The 14,689-nt window shown below is 39.4% G+C and overlaps 1 protein-coding gene across 2 annotated transcripts in view; it reads right to left on the bottom strand.

Annotated features, from left to right (window-relative positions):
• Window positions 1–14,689, bottom strand: part of CCDC144A (coiled-coil domain containing 144A) — a 95,120-nt gene that overhangs the window by 14,156 nt on the left and 66,275 nt on the right. For both annotated transcript variants that reach the window (XM_054536236.2, XM_054536237.2), the window contains exons 14-16: window positions 5,317–5,610; window positions 4,502–4,722; window positions 2,862–3,072 (exon numbers count right to left, since the gene is read on the bottom strand). In XM_054536236.2, coding sequence (XP_054392211.2) covers window positions 2,862–3,072; window positions 4,502–4,722; window positions 5,317–5,610 — 726 coding nt within the window. The remainder of the gene's footprint in view (window positions 1–2,861; window positions 3,073–4,501; window positions 4,723–5,316; window positions 5,611–14,689) is intronic.

Raw genomic sequence — 14,689 nt, 5'->3', positions numbered from 1 at the left:
TGCTGGGATTACAGGTGTGAGCCTCCGCACCCGGCACTCATATCTTGATATAATCATGCTTTTAAATCTCTTTTAGTAAATCTAACATGATTGGGCAAAAAATGCCCCACAAGGAAACTAGGTATACCTTGGAACTACTACATTAACATTAACTTTAAAACAAACAAATTTTCTACTTATCTAGAAATACTAAAAAATGAACACCCCCTTCCCCACAAAACAGAAATTAAAAAAAAAAGTTCCTCAAAAATCTTCCCTTGCATCACATCTGCTTTTATTTATTTTATTTATTTTTTTCCCCCACCCATGAGATGGAGTCTTTGCTCTGTCGCCCAGGTTGGAGTGCAGCAGCGCAATCTCAGCTCACTGCAACCTTTGCCTCCCAGGTTCAAGCGATTCTCCTGCCTCAGCCTCCCAAGTAACTGGGACTGCAGGCACACACCACCATGCCCAGCTAATTTTTGTATTTTTATTAGAGACGGGGTTTCACCATGTTGGAGGTTAGTCTCCAACTCCTGACCTCAGGTGATCCACCCACCTCGGCCTCCCAAAGTGCTGGGATTATAGGTTTGAGCCACAGTGCCCGGCCTATATCTGCTTTTTATACTCTCTCAGCACCATCTTGTAAAATGATACATTACCTTGTTTCTCTGGTGAGTATTGTGAAAGGAAAATATCTCGGGCCTCCAAAATCACTAAGCTAAAAGGAAAACTCAGGCTGGAAACTGCTTAGGGCAAACCTGCCTCCCATTCTATTCAAAGTTACCTTTCTGCTCACTAAGATAAATGCAGATCTGACTGTCTCCTTTGGAAAGGCTAATCAGAAACTCAAAAGAGTGCAACTGTTTGTCTCTCACCTGTCTGTGACCTGGAAGCCCCCTCCCCGCTTCCAGTCTTCCTCCCTTTGCTTCAAGTTGTCCTGCCTTTCCAGAGTGAACCAATGTACTTCTTAAATATATTGATTGATGTCTCATGTCTCTCTAAAATGTATAAAACCAAGCTGTGCTCCAACCACCTTGGACACATGTCATCAGGACTTCCTGAGGCTGTGTCACAGGTGTGTGTCCTCAACCTTGGCAAAATAAACTTTCTAAATTAATTGAGACTTGTCTCAAATTTTGGGGGTTCATAGTACTAATGAGAACATTATATCTGCATCTTGCTTAACCATTTACAGACGTATTTAACATTCATTTCCCATTAGTACCCAGTGGTACAATTTCGTGACTGAGGCATTTGGACGCTGATGATCTCATTTTTTTCAGAAAAATAAAACCTAAGCGAACAATATGATTAAAAATATCAGCTAGCTGGGCTCTTGTAATCTATGTATTAAAACAATCATTTAATGCATTCCCTTTTAAGCTATTTGGCCACAATGCTATCTAAGAAACCTTAGATTTGCTCTTCTATGATTTGTTAGGACACGAAATAGCCAGGTAAACACAACAAGGTTGAGGTTCATTCCACGTGGGCCTGTGCTACTTTTCTGTGTGCTAAGGAGATCATAAAAACATCAAAACTATAAGCCAATGTGCATCGATTGAAAATTTTAAAAACAACAATATACACAAAGAAAACTATTTATTTTTGTTCAAACAAATGTTTTATGGATTTTGTAATTTTTTTAAGAGACAGAATCTTGCTATGTTGCCCAGACTGGAATGCTGCAGTAGCTACTCACTGGAATAATCATTGTGCACTGCAGCCTTGAACTGAGTTCAAGTGATCTTCCTGCCTCAGCCTCAGGAGCAGCTGGGACTACAGGTGTGTGCCACTGTGCCCAGCTTTTGTAATTTTCCCTCAGTTGAAAAATGGACAAATGTTAGACAAATACCTTAATCTGGGTCAAGCATAGTTGAACTACGTTTTGTTTTTTTCTTCCTTACCAACTCTATAGTTGATACAGCTCGTCATTCTTGGATCCATTTTGAAATCGCCAGAAATAGACTCTTATTCTGAGTGAAACCACATGGTTGAACTAAAAGGTTCCTGTTACATGTCCAGGGGAGATGTCCATGTGCAGCTTTACATGGAATTTGGGGTATTAAGAATAGAACTGATTCTGTTTGGTCACATTTGCTATTGAAGGACTCTAGATATCATTGCCGTCTTAGTCATCAATTACTCAAGTTATGGCCAGGTAGAGAGACATAACTTATGTGAGCTTTACTTTAAAAATACAAATATTTATTTGATTTAACTATTTCAAAACCACTGTACTATTGCATAGCAATAGACACATTTTACTAAAATTGGGATTAAAACACTATTAAGTGCAATAGCAATTACAGATGTACTCATGTAAGAAAATCACAAAACTTTTAACTTAAAGAACAGATTAATCAAGTGTTGCAGGTTTATATAACATATAAAAGTATTCACCTTGGGTCCTTTTAAATAATAAACATCCATGGGTGGTTAGTGTTTGGACACCAATCATTAACATATGATGAGGGGCAGAAAACCTGAGATGATACAGAAAAACTTTAAAAGTGACCCCAGGCACACTATACCCTTTAAAAGTGAACCCCAGACAAACTAAAATCAATTAGTAAGACAAAGCACATCAAAGTAAACCTTTGGTTAAAATCTAACTTAAATGCAGTTTTTAAAGAAATTTAAAATATGTCAGTTTGGTTACATTTATTGAATAAAGTTAACAAAGGAGTAATCTCTTATGAATGAGAGCTCCAGAGACTTAAAAATAACTAAAATTTCTGTCTCCTCTCTTTATTAACACAGGTAATTATTACTTTTACTTACCATACACAAGCCAATTAAGTAACTGAGTATTTTACCAAATAACATATAAGAATTATATCAGAAATCTGAACGCCAAAGGAAAAAACATAGCTAACCTTCAACAAGTAGCTCTCCACGCTCTTAAGAGCAGATCTCTTTTTTCTTGGAATATGTTTTCTGTTGAGACCTTCACTGTCATTAAGATTTCCAATGCAAGGTGACTCTAGGACTGGCCTTGTAGTATAAGCAGTGAATAGAGATCTGGATCTGGTCTGCTCTTTCTCCACAGTAAGTTGCGTACTGACCTCTGCTATCATCTCATTAGTTCTGTGAAGATTGCAAAAGACAAATGCTTAGTATTTCCTTTTTTCCTAAATGATTCCTAAATGAGTTCAATTGTTCTAAAAGTTGCCATTAAGAGTAAATGGAATATACCATAAGCCGTGTTTTAACTCTAAAAATGTGTTAGAGCATGCCTACTGTATCCAATTATAGTTTTAACATTGTTCTAAAGAAGTACATATATTTCTAGAGGGATTTCTAACAAACAAGTAGTTCAAAGAGAGGGAGGGGACAGAAAAGACTATCAATGATGTATGCCTTCATAGTTAACACTTGTTGCCCATCTGGAATGACTCTACTTATACGATTCTTAAGGATGCCATTAGAATTACTTGTATTTCAAGGGTAACTCTGTGAAATGATGAAGATATTAATTTCCTTGACAAAATAACCATTTCACTGCATATAAATATATCAAAACATCAAGTTGTACTCCTTAAATATATACAATAAAAAAACTAAAAGTAAAAATAAAAGCTAGAAATACTTGTATTTAGTAAACCAGTTAGAGATTGTCTAAAAAACTCTCTCTCAAAGACATTTTCAAACAATTGTTTTCACTGCCCTTGTATATTTCACCCATTATCTGGAAAAAATTGAGCATTTGGCATTGAGGAATCATTCAAGGCGACTTTTCCTTGGGGAGAATAAGACTGCTGAAATCAAAGAGAACTAAAGCAGCATCGAGGACAATCAGCTCCTAACACTAGCCCATGTATCAGAGGCGGGGCCTGCCCTTTCTGTCTTCCACATACCCTCTCAGGCTGACCAAGGTGTTATTTTTTATCACTTAGTAAGTTATACTTCCCTTCAACCCTAGTTGATCCTTCTCTGCTTCACAAGTGTGCCTTTATGTGGACTGGAAAAACTATACAGGGCACTTCTTCTCAAGGCACCCTCTAATGATCACAATCAAGCAAAGTGAATTTACTGAGTGCCAGAATGTGCCCAGAGTAGTCGTACTCGACCCTTTCGGTTTTCAGCTGTCATCTTCCAGAAATTAATTAAATTCATTAATATTTTGAATTAAGGGAATCCTCACAAGCCATTTTTATAATGGTATCACTGTCTAAATTATGACGCTTCATAAATATTTAGCTGAAACCCTAATAGATCAGGTTAACTATATAAGAATATTAAGGGGTGGGGGGGAAGCCCCACATAAAACCAAAAAACAGGAGAGACAGGAACTGTCCTGGACTAAGATTTTAAAGGTTACGTTCATTTACTATTTTCAATTTTACTTAAAGGTTAAGTTCATTTACTATTTATAATTTACAATTTTCCAAAATTGTATGATCTAGTTAGCTTTCACTTCCCACAAATCTCATGAACCTGTCTCACTAAAAGTCATGCTTTTGAAGGCAAATTAATGAGCTTAACTTATTTTCTATGATTCTGCATATTGACTTACCTACTGAGTTCATTTGACAAGGATTCTCTAACTTTTACTTCTTCTAGGTAGAGTTCCTTATATCTTTCCAATTCGGTTTTATTACAGTCGGCTTGCGAAGTTTTTATTCTGGAGATTTCAGATTCCAGATCTTTGATTGTGAGTTCCATCTGAGTTTTTATTGAAGTAGTATTATCCTCCCTTAACTGTGCTAACTGTTCTTGAGATACTGCTGCTTGTTTCTAAAATAAGTTAAAAGGGAACATTTTAAAAGTAATTACAACCTGAATAATTACTGTGTATTTGTTTCCTTTTGTTTGGAGTCAGTGATTCAGAGAACAATTTTAAGTATGTGATTCAGAGAACAATTTTAAGAAAAATGTGAAGAAAGAAAGAAGCTCAAGCTTAAAATATTTATCACTGGTACCAACTGAATTAATAACTGAATCTGAATTGTTGAACAATTCTCCAAAGAATGACAGAACCAAGTTAAAATTTTAAAAGTGAACAATGTAACTTAAAAGCAGTTCAAGAGTATGGTATAATTTCTAAATCACAATTTTTTTTTTTACTTTTTCTATTAGTCTTGTTTTATGCCAACTAGCTTTAGTAATTAAATGATTCTCTAGTGAGAATTATTCTTATGGAAGATCAATTTAGTTATAAGAATGATGGAAACGAAAATATTTAAATGGAGAAACAAATACCACCTTCCTTCTAGAAGTCTACCAAACAAATTGCTGTAAGGAAAGTAGAGAAAACATGTACAATGTATATATCTAAAATAAAATTTGCAGCAAAATGAATGAAAGCACATTACAGATAAATAAACCAACCTGCAAGGTGAGAACGGCTTCGTTTAATTTTTCTTCTGTCTCCTTCCTTGCTCTTTCTTCAATCAACAGTTTATGCTGTTCAGCTTCACCATGTTCTAACATATTTCTCTCCATATAACTTTTGAGGTTTACTACTTCTTGTTTCAGCTGCTTCTTATTCTTCTGTAGTGTTTCACATTGCTTTTGTATTGCTTTCATAGAGAATAATGTCTGTTGAAGTTGAAGAACTTCATTCTCTGCATCCAGATGTAGACATCGTGAAGGTACAGTTTCCTGTGCTTCTGTAAGGTCAACCTGCATGAGTAAAACAATATAATTTGGTAATGAAGAAGGTAGACTGAGAATGGTCTAACAAAAAACTAATAATATATATATATTTTTTGAGATGGAGTCTCGCTCTGTCGCCCAGGCTGGAGTGCAGTGGCGGGATCTTGGCTCACTACAAGCTCTGCCTCCCGGGTTCAGGCCATTCTCCTGCATAGCTGGAGTAGCTGGGACTACAGGCGCCCACCACCACCCCTGGCTAAATTTTTTTTTTATTTATTTTTTATTTTTAGTAGACGGGGTTTCACCGTGTTAGCCAGGATGGTCTCGATCTCCTGACCTCATGATCCACTCACCTCGGCCTCCCAAAGTGCTGAGATTACAGACGTGAGCCACCGCACCCAGCCAAAACTAATAATTTTTGAAATAAATTCAGTTGCAATAAAATGTTATCTATACTGTTGTAGATTCATAAAACACAGACCGTTGAATTACTCAGAAAATTAAAAACAAAGTTAAAACCACCAGAATTCACAAAAATATATCCTTTACTTTCATCATCTTTGCCACACAACATTTGGACTTGATCTTAGACTTCTGTTATCCTATGACTGTTTCATGGCTTTCCTCCTTAAGTCACCCCTTTAGCACAAAGTCTCTTATTCCTTTAACCCACTATCATTCTCCATAATTTGCAAAGAAGTTTTAGGGGCATCATATTGAATTATTGGGCCTGAGTCAATAAATGGCTCCCATAATAAGACTCTGAAAATAAGACTCTAATTAATACATTTTGGAAAAAAAAGGATTCCAATACCATAAGCTTTTTGCTGAACTGCAAATGTCTTACACTAATTTGAGTTACATTTCAAAGAGTAATGATACTTGGAGTTAAGAAGCAATCACATCTCCCAGTATAAAAGTTCAAAGGCATGATCCATACCATTTTTCTGAAGAAAAATGTCTTAATTCAGTAGCACAATCTTGTAATTCACTGTTACTTTACACAAAATAAGGGAGCACATTAAAGAATGACAACAAAAAATTGCACTGAAATTTCAGTTGTGCTGAGTTGGAAAGAACAGCTTTCCTTTAGAGGAAATAATTATGATTGTTTTTTATTTTATAAAGGTAAGTGAAGTGGTGGTTTTAAAACATCTACAAATTGCTTGCCACTTCTCCCATGACATTCCCTCTCCTGAATACAAGCTGGCATTGACAACCGGTTTCTCCTGAACACAATGTGGCAGAACTGCTGTGTGACTTCTAAGGTTGGTTACAAAAAGTCACACAGCTTCTACCTGACTCTCTCTCTCTAGGGATGCTTGTCCTTAAAATGCAGCCAACATGCCGTGAGAAAGCCCAAACCACACCGTGAATCCTCATGTAGGTAGGTGTTCGAGCTGACTTCCCTACCTAACGTCCCAGCCAAAAGCCAGCTTCGAATGCCGCACAGGTGAATAAACAAGCCTTTAGATGATTCTAGTCCCCAGCTTTAAGTCACCTCAGCTGATGCCAAGTAAAGAAAAAGTGAGTTGGCCCCACTGAGCCTTGCCTAAAACTGCAGATTGTGAACAAAATAGATGTTGTTTTGAGACACTGCATTTTGTTATATACCAAGAAATAACTGATACAGATATTGACACTACATATGGATTGCACAACAACAAAACAACAAAAACTACTAAAACATGTAGGATTACCACTGGACCAGGAGCTAATCGGAAGCTGAAAGGACCTACAGAAGAATAAGCATAAAAACAAGAAGAGTTTTAAAGAGACTGTTAGTGGAAGCCTGATGGTCCTCGAAGAAGCTGGTAGGAAGGGCTTCAAGGATAGTGAAGAAAACGATACTGGAACCTGAAGGAAAGGGCACTGTTACTACACAGCTCCTGAAAGTAAAACCAATGCAAAAGATAAGCTAAAGAAAGACTACTACATATAAAAGAACCAGGACTTTCTAGGTTCAATATGCTTTTTATAGCCTCTCCACATGTCAGATTCCCAAATATAGACAGTCCTTGACTTAGCACGGTTAGACTCACCATTTTCTGACTTTTTATAATACTGTGAAAATGATATGTGTTGAGTAATGAAATGATATGTGTAAGCCTTTTGGCTTACAGGGGTGGTTACATCAGGATAAAGTCACTGTAAATGGAAATTATCGTAAATGGAAAACCCACCCATAACTTCTGATATTTGCAATTTATGATGGCCTATAAATTGCAAATATCAGACACAACAAATGCAAATGTCATCCAGACATAAACCTATCCTAATTTGAGGAGCATCTGTATTGCTGAGATAAATGGCCTCTGAGATAAGATCAAATCCAGGGTGCTTCCAGGAGAAAGTCTGAAGGTGAAGCCAAGACTGTCAGTGTAAGGCCCTATTTTAAGACCTTAGAAAGATTTAAGGTGGTGCCTCAAATTCCCTTAAAGAGCTTAAAGGTATACACATCTTAAGGCACTGTGCTACTACAAAGAACACTGTGCTTCCTTCACAGGAAGCACAAGGTGAAGTGCTTATCTCAAAGAGATCGGGACAAGTGGTTTTTCCAATGATAAGAACTCAAGTAAAATTCACAAGAGACTCTAAGAGAATTATAGTAACAATAGCACTGCTTGCTAGCTTGGCTTAAAAGACACCAAGACAGTAAAAATGAAAAGAGGCCTTAGGACCTAAGAGGTTCTACAGGGAGGAAGCTGGCTGAAGAAACTACTTAGCTGAAAACACAGGTCATTGCTTATGAAAAGGATACAACAAAGAGCCAAGAAGGTACCACAAAAAGCCACAGAGGATGGTTCCCATGAAGTCCAAATCAAGTAAGTGGAAGCACACAACAGGCTGTATTTCAGAATTTCTATGGTCTAATATTTCCTTTGTGACTCCCGTTTTCTCTTTGTTCAATAGGAGGGTCTCTGGCAGTTTAGGAGAATGCTGGGTGGGTGAGTAGTAGACAACTTGTCCCTTTAGTTCTTAAGTCTTTGTGTTGACAAGAAATGCACTCAAGGGGTTATACCGCAGAAACCACAACCCAGGGTGCATCCCTACCAGCAGTGATAAAGACGGTAGGATCTTGCACTTCAAGCCTGAGCATGCTGCCATATTAAATGAAACTTGTGTGTGTGTGGTGGGAGGTTAGGATCTTGCACTTTAAGCCTGAGCCTGCTGCCGTATTAAATAAAACCTGTGTGTGGGGTGAGAGGTAATAATTAGAAATTAGTGTGTTTTTCAAGTGGTAGAAATCTTTTAAATTATAGTTATAGGGTCAATTGTGCAGGTTTTAAAACATGTCTATACGTTCCTTAATATGCACAGCATAGACAGAGACATCATCGAGATGGCTGACTGGGAATACCCAGCACTCACCTCTTTCAAAAAGAAAAACCAAAACAGCAAGTAGGTAACCACACCTTGAGGAAAACATCAGAGAGTATACTGGAATTCAGCAGGAAATTGATAGGGATCCTCTGATGACAGAAGGAAAGGGAACTGAGGTAGCCAGCCCAGCCAGTATCATCTCAAAACCAGGACCGATTCCCCCAAATCCCTAGCCCCACAGCACCATATACCTGCGCAAATAGGTGGTCACCTAATAGCCCACCAGCGAAACTACTCTAGGTCAAAGCGTTCCTAAGTGTGTGCTCTCTAGAGCCTAGGAGCCACCTGACTGACACCACTGCCACCAACAGCAGCCCTATCCCCTTCAGGGGCAGTGCTGTGCATACCTGTACATACCTTTAGGAGGCTGGAGGACTGGCCCACTCAAGTGTACCATGCAGGAGCCTGAGAACAAGCCTGCCAAACCCACCGGGGCGGTGCCCATGTGAGCCATATGAGAGCCTGAAGACAAGGCCACTTTGCTTGCTGCTGCTATTGTTGCTATCAGTGCTCACATACACTGTCCAGGACCCTGAGAAGCAGCCCACCCCACCCAGGCCTCTGTGCCTTTACCCAGGCCCCATCTATCACTAATACCAAGGAGAGTCCTACTGCCCCACCGGCACCTGCACATGGCATCCAGGAGCATAAAGACAGGGCTGCCTCACCAGCCACTGGCAAAGGCTCCTGCACGTGTCTTCAGTGAACCTGTGGACAAGCCTGCTCCACACACTGCCTTAGGTACCCACCTAAATGTTCCTCATAGGGGGCCAGAGAAATGCCCATGCAGCCTGCTTTCACCACTATCAGTGCCCATGCATGCTACCAAGGGATCCAAGGTCCGGCCCCCAGCTGCTACTGTCATCTCCAGTGCCACAAGTGTCACCAAGGTCCTTTGGGCTAGCCTGCTACTGCCACCTCTGATCCCAGCACACACCACCTGGAGGCCCAAGGGCCAGCCCACTCAGGTAACCCGCTGCCACCAAAAACTGGGAAGCATGGCCTGGTGCTGCCAATCACACATACATCCTTGTGTATGCCATCAATGTGCCTGAGGACTGGCCTGCTGTCCTCCTCATCACCATCAAGGCCTCACCACAGCATCCCCTGCTACTAACAACCACACCGTAAGCCACTGAGGAACTTACAGACACTGATGTTGATTACAGCAGAAGAAAGCATAAGTATATGGAGACCACACCAATGTACCCACCCATCATCAATGCCAGAGCACCATATTCAACCAACAACACAGATATATCTACAGAAAAAAGTCAACGTCTAAAACTAGATGAAGTGACTGTTACACCAGCTGCACAGTTATCAACATTAAGGACACAAGAAGTATGAAAAGTCAAAGAAACATGACACCTCCAAAGGAACAGAGTAATTCTCCAGTAACAGATCCCAAAGAAAACAAAACCTATAAAATTCAAAATAATGATCTTAAGGAAACATAGTGAGATACACAATAATACAAAGGAATCAGGAAAGATTCCTGATAGGAAAGATACGTAATACAAATGAATCAGGAAAACAATTTATGATCTAAATAAGAAATTCAACAATGAAAAAGATAGCATTAAAAGGAACAAAACAGAAATCCTGGAACTGATAATTCAATACATAAAATAAAAACAACTGAGAATGTTGGCAATAGACTAGATCAAGTAGAAGAATGAATTTCTGAACTTGAAGAGAGGTCTTTATATGAGGCCAGGCAAACAAAAAGCAAAAAGAAAAGAAAAAGAATGAAGACAGTGTATGTGATATATGGGCCATCATGAGCCAAAATTTTTTCGGATATTGGGAGTTGCAGAAATAGAAGAGATGGGAAAAGGCACAGAAAACCTATCTAATGAAATAATAGCTGAAAAACTACCAAGTCTTGTGAGAGATGTAAACATCTGGATACAGATGTCTCAAAGATCCCCAAAGAAATACAACAAAAAATGTCTTCTCTGCGGCACATCAGATTCAAATGTCAAAAGTCAAAGACAAAGAACAAGAGAAAAACACCAAGTCACATACAAGGGAATCCATATCAAATAGCATATTTGTCAGCAGAAACCTTAGAGGATAGGAGAGAATGACATGATATATTTAACATGCGGGAAGAAAAAGACTGCCTGTCAAGAATATTATACCTAGCAAAGCTATCCTTTAAAACTGAAAAAGAGGGGCCAGGTGCAGTGGTTCATCCCTGTAATCCTAGCACTTTGGGAGGCCAAGGTAGGGGGACTGCTTGAGCTCAGGAGTTCAAGACCAGCCTGGGCAATTTGGCAAAACCCTGTCTCTACTAAAAATATACAAAATTAGCCAGGCATGATGGCTCATGCCTGTAGTCCCAGCTACTCAGGAGGCCGAGGCACAAGAATTGCTTGAACCTGGGAGGCAGAGGTTGCAGTAAGCTGAGATTATGCCACTGAACTCCAACCAGGGCAACAGAGTGAGACTCTGTCTCCAATAAATAAACAGATAAAACTGAAAAAGAAATAACATCTCAGACAAGCAAAATCTGAAGGAATGCATCACCGCTAGACTGATCCTACAAGAAATGCTTACAGAAGTCCTCAATCTGGAAGCAAAAAGACAATGTCTACCACCATGAAAATCAAAAAACTGTATGACTCACTGGTAGAGTAGGTACAGAACTGAAAAAGAGAAAGGAATCAAACATTATCACTACAGAAAACCAGCAAATTGTAGAGGTAAACAATAAAAGAGGAAGATAGGGACAAATGATAGACCAAACAATCACTAAACAATCAATAAAATGAGAGGAGTAAGTCCTCACCTATCATAAAAACTTTGAATATACATGATTTAAATTCCCCAATTAAAGATATAGACAGAATGAATGGATTACAAAAAAAGACCAAATAATATGCTGCCAACAAGAAACTCACTTTACCTGTAAAGACACATAGACTGCAAGTGAAAGGATGGAAGGATATTCCATGCAAATGGAAACCAAAAGCACACAGGAGTAGCTATATTTATATCAGACAAAATAGATCTTAAGTTAAAAAAAAACATAAAAGAGAAAAAGAAGGTCATTATATAATAATAACAGGATCAATTCAGCAAGAGGATACAACAGTCATAAAGGTATATATACTCAATACCTGAGCACACAGATATATAAGGCAAACATCACTGAAACTAAAGAGACAGATAGTCTCCAGTACAATAATAGATAGGGACGCCATCATCTGACTTTCAGCATTGAAGGGATCATCTAAACAGAAAATTGACAAAGAAACATCGAAATGAACCTGCACTATAGACCACACGGACCTAGCAGACACTTACAGAACACTGTATTAAGAAGCTGCAGGATATACATTCTTCTCATTAGCACATAGAACATTCTCCAGAATAGACCATATATTGAGTTTAAAAGCTCATGTCAAATATCTTCTCAAACCACAATGGAATAAAAATGGAAATCAATAACGACAAAAACTTTGTAAACTGTACAAATGCATGGAAATTAAACAACATGCTCCTGAATGAGCAACTGGGCCAATCAATAAATTAAGAAAAAATATTTAAAATACCTTGAAACAAATGAAAATGGGGAAAAAAATCAATCCCTATAGAAAGTGACAAAAGAAGCACTAAGAGGGCAATTTATAGCAATTAACAGCTACATCCAAAAAAGAGAAAGACTTCAAATAAACAACCTAACAATATACCTGAAGAAACCAAAAAAGCAAGAACAGACCCAAAACTCAAATGTAGTAGAAGGAAAGAAATGATAAAGGCAGGGCAGAACTGAATGAGGTAGAGTAATAAAGCAAAACTGCAAACTATATTAAACAAGAAAAAAGAGAAAAGTAAATAAAGAGAGAAACAGAAAAGGAGATAGCAAAGAAATACATGGGGTCATGAGAGACTATTATGAACAACTATATGCCAACAAACTGGAAACGTATGGAAAATGGATACATTCCTGGAAATGCATAACCAGCAAGAATGAACCAAGAAGAAATGGAAACCTGGACAGACCAATAACGGTAATGTAATTGAATCAGTAATAAAGTTTACCAACAAAGAAAGGTCTAAAACTGGGTAAGTTACTCTGAATTCTACTAAACTTTTAAGGAAAAACTAACACCAATTTTTCATAAATTATTCCAAAATCTTCCTAGTTTATTCTAAAGGTCAGTATTACTCTAAGGCCAAACCCAGACAAGGACACAACAACAAAAGAAAACTACATGCCAATATCCCTGAAGGACGCAGATACAAAAATTGTCAGAGAAATAAAGGGGATCCAGATTGGAAAACAGAAAGTCAAACTGTCTCCCTGTGCACATGACCTGATCTCATATACAGAAAACCATAAACACGCCACCAAAAAAGCCTGTTAGAACTAAAGAATTCAGCAAAGGTGCAGGCCACAAAATCAGCATACAAAAATAATGCCAATAGCATGTGTAACATTTCTATACACTAATAATCAACTAGCATAAAAAAACATCAAGAAGGCAGTCCCACTATTCTAGCTACAAAATAATAAAATGCCTCAGAATAAAGTTAACCAGAGAGATTTTGTAAAGAGCTTTACAAAAAAAAAAAAAAAACAAAACTACAAAACACCGATGAAAGAAATTGTAGAGGACACAAACATGGAAAGATATTGCATGCTCACGGACTGGAAGAATATTGGTTAAATGACCTTATTACTGAAAGCAGTCTACAGATTGAATGCAAGCTCTATTAAATACCGATTTTGGGAAGGAGGAGCCAAGATGGCCGAATAGGAACAGCTCCGGTCTACAGCTCCCAGCGCGAGCGACGCAGAAGACGGGTGATTTCTGCATTTCCATCTGAGGTACCGTGTTCATCTCACTAGGGAGTGCCAGACAGTGGGCGCAGGTCAGTGGGTGAGCGCACCGTGCGCCAGCCGAAGCAGGGGCGAGGCATTGCCTCACTCGGGAAGCGCAAGGGGTCAGGGAGTTCCCCTTCCAGAGGTGACAGACGGCACCTGGAAAATCGGGCCACTCCCACCCGAATACTGTGCTTTTCCGACGGGCTTAGGAAACGGTGCCCCAGGAGAGTATAGCCCGCACCTGGCTCAGAGGGTCCTACGCCCACGGAGTCTCGCTGATTGCTAGCACAGCAGTCTGAGATCAAGCAGCAAGTCGGCAGCGAGGCTGGGGGAGGGGCGCCCGCCATTGCCCAGGCTCGCTTAGGTAAACAAAGCAGCCTGGAAGCTTGAACTGGGTGGAGCCCACCACAGCTCAAGGAGGCCTGCCTGCCTGCCTCTGTAGGCTCCACCTCTGGGGGCAGGGCACAGACAAACAAAAAGACAGCAGTAACCTCTGCAGACTTAAATGTCCCTGTCTGACAGCTGTGAGGAGAGCAGTGGTTCTCCCAGCACGCAGCTGGAGATCTGAGAACGGGCTGACTGCCTCCTCAAGTGGGTCCCTGACCCCTGACCCCCGAGCAGCCTAACTGGGAGGCACCCCCCAGCAGGGGCAGACTGACACCTCACACGGCCGGCCAGGTACTCCAACAGACCTGCAGCTGAGGGTTCTGTCTGTTAGAAGGAAAACTAACAGAAAGGACATCCACACCAAAAACCCATCTGTACATCACCATCATCAAAGACCAAAAGTAGATAAAACCACAAAGATGGGGAAAAAACAGAGCAGAAAAACTGGAAACTCTAAAAACCAGAGTACCTCTCCTCCTCCAAAGGAACGCAGTT

This window comes from Pongo abelii, chromosome 19 (assembly GCF_028885655.2).
Source record: "Pongo abelii isolate AG06213 chromosome 19, NHGRI_mPonAbe1-v2.0_pri, whole genome shotgun sequence".
NCBI lineage: Eukaryota > Metazoa > Chordata > Mammalia > Primates > Hominidae > Pongo > Pongo abelii.
The sequence above is the reverse complement of the archived record's forward strand: the minus strand, read 5'-3'. Positions and strand labels throughout refer to the sequence as shown.